Source organism: Trematomus bernacchii, unplaced genomic scaffold (assembly GCF_902827165.1).
Source record: "Trematomus bernacchii unplaced genomic scaffold, fTreBer1.1, whole genome shotgun sequence".
Taxonomy (NCBI): Eukaryota; Metazoa; Chordata; class Actinopteri; order Perciformes; family Nototheniidae; genus Trematomus; species Trematomus bernacchii.
In genome coordinates this window covers 8,987,676-8,995,949 of record NW_022988098.1, presented here as the reverse complement: position 1 = coordinate 8,995,949, position 8,274 = coordinate 8,987,676, and the positions used below count along the sequence as shown (strand labels likewise).

Below are 8,274 nucleotides of genomic sequence, written 5' to 3'. Positions count from 1 at the left end.
CGACGTTAACAGCAGCCCTGCACACGGAGACCGACTGTCGTCCGGTGAACTAACCGCCTTCTGGAAAAGCTTCACATTTACGTCGGTACGCAAATGCGCTTTGTGACACAAGTGACGGTACGCATGTCAGATTGTTGCCGCGCATGCGTACCTGCGTACCAGTTATGTGCACCCCTGGATATAATGCATAAAAACAATACTTATTTAAATGCGTGTGCTGTTCTTCCTTGGGTAATAAAAAAATGAACAACCTGCACACCTGTTTTTGTCTTTGACACTGTATGTGTCTGTGTGTGTATGTCTGAGAGTCTGAGAGTCTGTTCTAACACATACAATCGGTGTTCTCTAAAGTAAAAATTCACTAAGACGTACAGACCTCAGCTCCCGCAGGAAACCACAACTTTTGGGTTCTGGGATATATCTGAGACCCATAATATATTCCTAAAATAGCATGATAGGAGATCTTTAAACACCTGTGTCTTCAGCAGTGTGAGGGCCGGCTCCTCCCCCCCGGGCCTCATGTTTCCCTGCAGGCTGGTTCCCCCTCGGGTCTGTCTGAGCAGCGAGGAGAAGGCGCTGAACACGTCCGCCCTCACGTTCTCCTCGCGCTCCTTGAAGCGGGCCAGCAGGGCGGGGCAGACGGAGGAGAAGAAGCTCAGCAGGAGGTCCCGCCGCGTCGCGATCAGAGACTCCAGACACTTGATGGAGGAGCGACGCACCTTCCAGCTCATATCGTCATCGTCACTGTACTCATCGTCTGACTCTGGAGAATAGAGGAGAGATGGTTATTTTATTCTTTTTTAGAACTTTCTATTTATTCCACAAATATATATCATACATGGAGATGTAATAAAAATCACACCCGCCTCAGTTGACAGTCCACTCAAATCTACACGTTATTGCTCACAAACACACATTACCCCTTTCCTTCTAAGTCTTGGCAAATTATACATAAATACACATTCATTTAAATTCTCTGACCTTCCCCTGGGTAGCCGGTACAGACAGGTATGCTTACAAATAGACGGTTATTTTTCAATGGACTCAGACAGAACATCTTTACTGTGTTTCCATCACTTATCATAGGCGAGAACTCAAATAATATAAAGTATATCAAGATATGTTTGACCAATTACCTTGATTTCTATACAGAGATCCGTAATGAGCTACCTCCGTGCCTTACCACAGCATCTGGCTCTATATCAGACAGGGCCACCATGTTAAATTGTTTTAATGAGCATTTTGTGTCCTGTGGCTCTCTGTTTGATTCAGTCACTAACTCTGCTTCTGTGAACACCACAGTCTGTGACTCTGAACAATGTGGTCTGGAAAACCCTTTCAGTTTTACTCCTTTTACTGTTAATGTTGTTCATGAAGCATTATCTAAGTTAGATCCTAAGAAACCGGCCGGCCCGGACAACGTAGAACCTTTCTTTTAAAGATAGCTGCAGATTGTATTGCTCCACCTCTCACTTCTCTTTTTAACCTCTCCCTCAGCACAAACACAATTCCACAAGTATAGAAGTCAGCGTATGTCTTGCCTTTACTAAAAGGAGGGGAGGAAACTATTTTAAATAACTATAGGCCCATCTCTAAATTGTCAGTTCTGGCTAAGGTTCTTGAACGCCTAGTGAGTGAACAGGTAAAGGTGTTCTTATGTACAAATGACATCCTGTCTAAACATCAGTCAGGCTTCAGAAAGCAACATAGCACCATCACTGCCAACAATGAAAGTGGTGAATGGCATTACGAGTATTTTAGATAAAAAGCAGAGCTGTGCAGCTCTATTTATTGACCTGTACAAAGCGTTTGACACCGTCGATCATCGCATCTTAAAGCAGAGGCTACTCAGTATTGGCTTATCCAGCCATGCAGTGGGGTGGTTTTGTGAACTACCTCTCTGAAAGGTCCCAATGTGTTCACTTTGATGGGCTGTCTTCTGAGTGGTTAAACATTACTAATGGTGTTCCTCAAGGTTCTGTTTTAGGTCCACTTTTATTCTCCATCTACATCAATAGTTTAGGTGAAAATGTGGATGAAGCTACTTTACATTTTTATGTGGATACGATACGATACGATACGATACGATACGATACGATATACTTTATTGTTCCCGTAAGGAAATTTGTTCTGGACTCCGTCCTGCAGTGCATCCATGTACATATACAAACATAGTGGACATTAAGAGACATACACATATCATCAGTCATACACCGTTTGAACAAACACAATACACACACGTACATACTGACAATGGCGACCTATTGCACAACCCTCATGGCCAACATTAAAAAAAGTACATTTCATTACATTTGACTACATATCATTTCATTAAGAAGCTTAATCGACATAGGTAGGAATGAGTGCTTATAGTGGTTCAGCCTGCTCCTGGGAACCCTGAATCTTCTACCAGAAGGTAGGAGCTGGAATTCTGGGTGGAGTATGTGGGTGGGATCAGACACCATTTATTTTGCCTGTCTGATAATGGACTGCTCGTATATGTTTTGGAGAGATGGGTGTTTTTTAACCCCCATAATCTTCATAGCAGTCTGTACTAGGCGAGCGATCTGTGACTTTGACTGCACTGTCAAGTTACCATACCAGGCAGTGATACCATACCTCATGATGCTCTCCAACACTGCATGATAGAACAGTAACATGAACTTCTGGTCGACTCCGAAAGCCCGGAGTCGACGCAGAAAGTACAACCGCTGCTGAAGTCTAGAGCACAGACCTTGAACATGCGCCTTCCAGCTGAGTGTATTATCTAGATGGACACCAAGATACTTATAGGAGCTGACCTGAGTTATGGGTTCGTTGTGGATAACCACCGGCCTAAGGTCACCCACTGCCTTTGGGTCCCACACCATCTCCTCAGTCTTCTTCACATTCAGCACCAGATGGTTAAAATCACACCACTGCACAAATCTCTCTATTTCAGAGTGATAAGCCGATGAACTGCTGCCTTTGTGCATCAAGCCAAGGATGGCTGTATCATCTGAGAATTTGATGATATAGTTCTCCGGGTGGATTCTCGTACAGTCGTTTGTGTACAATGTGAAGAGGACCGGGGAGCTCACACAACCCTGGGGAGCTCCTGTACTGATGGTCCAGGGCTCTGAGAGGGCATTGTTGACCCTGACATGCTGAGTGCGATTGGTTAAAAACGAAAAATACCATTTCAAGATAAAAGGATTTATACTGATCTTTATCAGTTTTTGAAGCAAGATGTGAGGCTGCAGTGTGTTAAAAGCCGAGCTGAAATCCACAAACAGTAGGCGTACATATGCCTTAGGGTCTTCCAGGTGTTTAGTGACCAGGTGTGTGATGCTATTTAGAGCATCGTCTGTGCCACGCCCTTGCTTATAGGCAAACTGAAAAGGGTCTAAATGTACATCAACCTCTTTCTTTAGCAGCGGCACCATGATCCTCTCAAAACATTTCATGACAATGGATGTCAATGCAATAGGCCTAAAATCATTGTTTACCTTTGGACAAGGTTTTTTGGGGACAGGTTTTATTATTGATTTTTTCCAGAGGGTGGGGATGGTGTGAAGATCAACAGATTTTTGAAATATGGGACACCATGCTGATGTCAGTTCTTCTGCAAATGTCTTCAGAAGGAATGCAGAGATGCCATCTGGCCCTGTGGCCTTCTTAGTACAGGTGTGTTTGAAAAGTGATTGGACCTTTAAAGGGTCAATCAGCACCCTTTCATCCTGGTCAGTAGCAGAGATTGTCTCTAAGATATCTGTACATTCAGAGGAGAAGTCCTGGGTTTCAAATCTCATGTAAAAGTCATTCAGTTCATTTGCTTTTTGCAGGTCATCAGAGGTACAGAGAGTTTTTTTAGCTGGAGTCATATTTGTGATTGCCTTTTTGCCTTGTGATGACACCGTGATGTACTGTGCAGGTCCCTCCATTAAGGAGGCTGTTGTTAAATTACAGGCTGTTTTTAACATTATTCAGACTCAGCTCTCTGAACTTCAGCTTCTTTTAAATGTTGAGAAAACCAAGGTAATGCTCTTTTCTAAAGCTAAAAAGACTCCAGAGACTGCTTTGGATATTGTTACTATGCAAGGACAAGTACTCCAAGTGGTTAGCTGTTATAAATACCTTGGTATCTGGCTTGATGATTGTCTTACTTTTAAACTGCAGGTCATTAATCTGCTTAAAAAGCTGAGGGTTAGACGAGGTTTCTTTTTCAGAAACAAGTCCTGTTTCTCTTTTGAAGCCAGGAAAAGGCTCTGTGACCTTTTGACCTGTGCTAGACTATGGTGATCTGATCTATATGAATGCACCTGCCCATTGCCTGGAAAGGTTAGATGCCGCCTATCACAGTGCTCTGAGATTTGTTACTAACTGTAAAGTACTTACTCATCACTGTACCCTGTATGCCAAGGCAGGTCTGCCTTCACTTACTGTACGGAGGCTCAGTCATTGGTACATGTTTATTTATAAAGCTATGTGGGTAAAACTCCCAACTTATATATGCTCCTTGATCTCACAGAGAGTGGCAAGTAGCTATTGCCTGAGATCCCAGGATGTGTTTTTATTACATGTGCTAAGTGCTAGGACTGTTTTAGGTACTAAAGCTTTTATGTGCGCTGCTCCTCTAGCTTGGAACACCATGCAAAACAAATTGAAACTGAGCATTTTGGTTCCCTTGCATCATTTTAAAGCGCGGCTGGATGAAATGTTATTAGATACCTGTCATTGTGAATAGGTTGCTAATTTATACCCCTGTAATTATGTTGTGACGTCCTTTTTGTTTTCTGTTGTTTTTATGTGTAACCAATGTACCGCAGGTCTCTCTTGAAAAAGAGATCGTTGATCTCAATGGGATTTTTAACCTGGTTAAATAAAGGCTACAAACAAACAGAGATAATATTGTAGGGTTCTGACTCTTGAGTCCAGAGAAGAGAGGTTATTTTTAATGGATTCATCTTTTCTCTCATTGTGTTTACATCACTTCTCATTGGCCGAGGAGATTCAATTACATTTTCTATCTCAATCAATCTGAACAGACCCACAAAACAATGCATTATGGGTCTTTGTATTGTACATTATTAGATACAGACATGAGACTTTCTCTTTAAGATCCAAATACCTGAAAATTAGGACTAACACTGACTGAAAGGCAGTGCCTGGAAGTTCTCTACTTACATCCACATTTGTGGAACTTTAGAGTATTTTTTTCAGATTACAAGTTACTTAGTAAAGTAAATAAGGTAACAATTGATTTTCTAACAAATCATTCAAACTGAGTCCTCAGTCAAATATAACCTCAAGACACGACTGAACACAGATTACTGTCAAACTTGTATTAAAAGTTATCAAAATAAAAACAAATTAATATAATATTTAGCTTATAAGCTCTTTACTGAAAACATTGTACTGATGTTAGTCTTTTGTAATCATACATGTATATATGGTAAGTACATTAAATATTCTTTCATCAGTTAAATGCAACATACTTATAATCGAGAAACAGTTTTTATTTCAGTTTTAGTAATACCCAGCAGTATTTGAAACAGCACAAAACATAAATGAATACACACCTTCCTCCAGCCCTTCCTCCACGTCCATGCTGTCTTCCTCCTCCTCTTCATCGTCATAGTTGTAGTTCGGGTCAAAGGTCATGAACTTAAGGCAAAGCTTTGTCACCGTGGCAACATCTCCTTTGGACAGCTGTCAATCAACGGAAACAACAACATGAAGGTGTCTGTGTGTGTGTGTGTGTGTGTGTGTGTGTGTGTGTACCTGCGTATAAAGGCTTCAAAGGCCTGGAAACAGTACTCTCTCAGCTCGTCGTCCTCCACGTCCGTGAACTTCAACACCATCGGGATTAACTTTCTAACTACACACACACACACACACACACACACACACACACACACACACACACACACACACACACACACACACACACACAACACACACACACCACACACACACACACACACACCACACACACACACACACAACACACACACACACACACACACACACACACACACCACACACACACACACACACACACACACACACACACACACACACACGGACACACACACACACACACACACACACACAGCTTATGAGTTTCTAGATGTGTTCTTTTTTCGTAAATTGAGAATGAAAATGTCAAAATGAAGATCTTTTCAAAATAAAAGTATGTTAGTAATCGAGATGGAAACTGATATCCAAAAGGTACGGGGGAAAAAAGATGACAACTTAGCCGTGTGTGATTGAAAAGATACTTTAAAATCATTATGCAAAAGCGTTCTGTACTTTAGACTACCGAGTCATTATTGAGAAATGTCTCATTATGATAATTTTGAGAAGCTAAACAATTATTTTTAGATATCTAATCATTATTTTAGCATATTAACTCATTCATTTAAGATACTAAGTCATTATTTCTTAGATACTTAAGTCACTATTTTCAGATACTGTGTCATTAGGTTTGAGGTATCTCATCATTACCAAGATACCATGTCATTATTTTGAGATAATAACTCATTGTTTAAACTTTTCTAATTGAAATGACCAGAATATTCTCTTTGTCTTTCATCACAAGGCAACAAATCTAAATGTCTTCATTTTATTTTGTTACTCTACGTGCAGAGATGGCCTTCCTCAGTCAGGAAACCAATGTGTTGTCCTTAAATCTAGTATCACGTGAGCGTGGCAGCAGATCTCACCGACTCGATGGCCGCCCTGACGACTGACGGTTGCTAGGCACTGGATGTACGTCCTCGCCATGGAAACGGGCGGGGCCTTTGCGAGCTCATTGGTCAGGTGTTCAGTCAGCTGGGAGAAGAGGGCGGGGCTACAGCAGGGAACCAGGTGACCCAGAGCCAAGATGGAGCGCTTCCTCACCGCCATCCTGGAGCTGGTCAGCTGACCAGATGGATGGATATTAGGTTTATCTGAAGGGTGTCTATTTTAACTCACAACCAATATGCAACGTGGGTAGGCCAGTTCATTAAAACATCACTATTTTGAGATGCTTACTCTTTGTTTTCAGATACTAAACTTTGTTTTGTACATTCCCAAAGATATTGAAGTGACTGTTATTTTGTATATATTGATTGTTGTGCTTTTATCTTAAAGGTAGGGTAGGTAAGTTTGAGAAACCGGCTCGAGATCGCTTAGAATTTGAAAATACACAACCGGAGAAAATCTGCCACTTCCTTACAGAGCCCCTCCTCCAACACACACGAACGCGCACATGACCAATGAGGGCACGAGATAAGTTTGTGCACAGATGGAAGGCTGACAGGCAGGTAGGCCATCCAATCATTTTAGCCGGGACTTTTTTACAGTACCACGGCTTCCACAGATGACATTTTTTTATGGATTTTGTTGTCAAAGCACTTCAGATATTCATTGCTTTCGGGATGTTAAGAGCATTCCTTGGAATATAACAAAAAGTGTATCTCGAGCCGGTTTCTCAAACTTACCTACCCCACCTTTAATGTGTGCATATGTATACATGTGTCTGTTGATTGTGTATATATAGGATATACATATTTTATACATATTTTTATATATCTTTGTTATAGTATTCTGTATTGTGGGAAACGGTTATCTCGATCTCTCTGTCTGTACACACAAACTGAAAGATTGACAATAAAGTTGACTTTGACTTTTTTCATAAATACAATAAAATAACATATAATAATATGATCAAAAAACTATTATTGCTACTAATATTCTGATTTGATCATATATCATTTGATATGATATTCCCTCTTGTCTTTTGTTATATATGTGTTACCTGAGGGAGCAGACTGGAGAGCAGAGCGCTGTGGAAACTGACCAGAGCACCGCTCAGCCTGTGAAAGACAAATGAAATCATTAAAACAACAACAATCAATAATGAATGAGTCAATGAACACAAAGATAATGCTGGTGTTCAGTATAATGTGAACATTCATCATATATTAACAATTGAGCAATTTAAATTAGCTAATTATAAGAGACAAACAGCTGAGATATTTCCATCTTAACCAAAGCTGCTTGAAATGTTTTATAATGTTTTGTGGTTACTGTCGTGACAAACTATCATATAATCATTTAAAACATATAGACTTATACTCTGGTTGGCTTTTACTCTGTTAAATTGTATGTTTAGTCTTGTATGTGTTTAACAGAGACATATGTTAAGGATTTACATTTCTGGAGGGCAAAGGGAAATGTAAAAGGGGAATATGCAATTGGTTAAGGACGAGGGGGTTTTATGGTTTAATGGTGGGGATGTTAGAT

General features: G+C 40.7%; 1 protein-coding gene across 5 annotated transcripts in view; it reads right to left on the bottom strand.

Moving 5' to 3' along the window:
- The window catches only part of LOC117475538 (cullin-associated NEDD8-dissociated protein 1-like), a 40,625-nt gene that overhangs the window by 31,970 nt on the left and 381 nt on the right, over positions 1 to 8,274 (bottom strand). For all 5 annotated transcript variants that reach the window (XM_034121814.1, XM_034121810.1, XM_034121811.1 and 2 more), the window contains exons 2-6: positions 7,787 to 7,844; positions 6,708 to 6,906; positions 5,800 to 5,852; positions 5,562 to 5,691; positions 474 to 763 (exon numbers count right to left, since the gene is read on the bottom strand). In XM_034121814.1, coding sequence (XP_033977705.1) covers positions 474 to 763; positions 5,562 to 5,691; positions 5,800 to 5,852; positions 6,708 to 6,906; positions 7,787 to 7,844 — 730 coding nt within the window. The remainder of the gene's footprint in view (positions 1 to 473; positions 764 to 5,561; positions 5,692 to 5,799; positions 5,853 to 6,707; positions 6,907 to 7,786; positions 7,845 to 8,274) is intronic.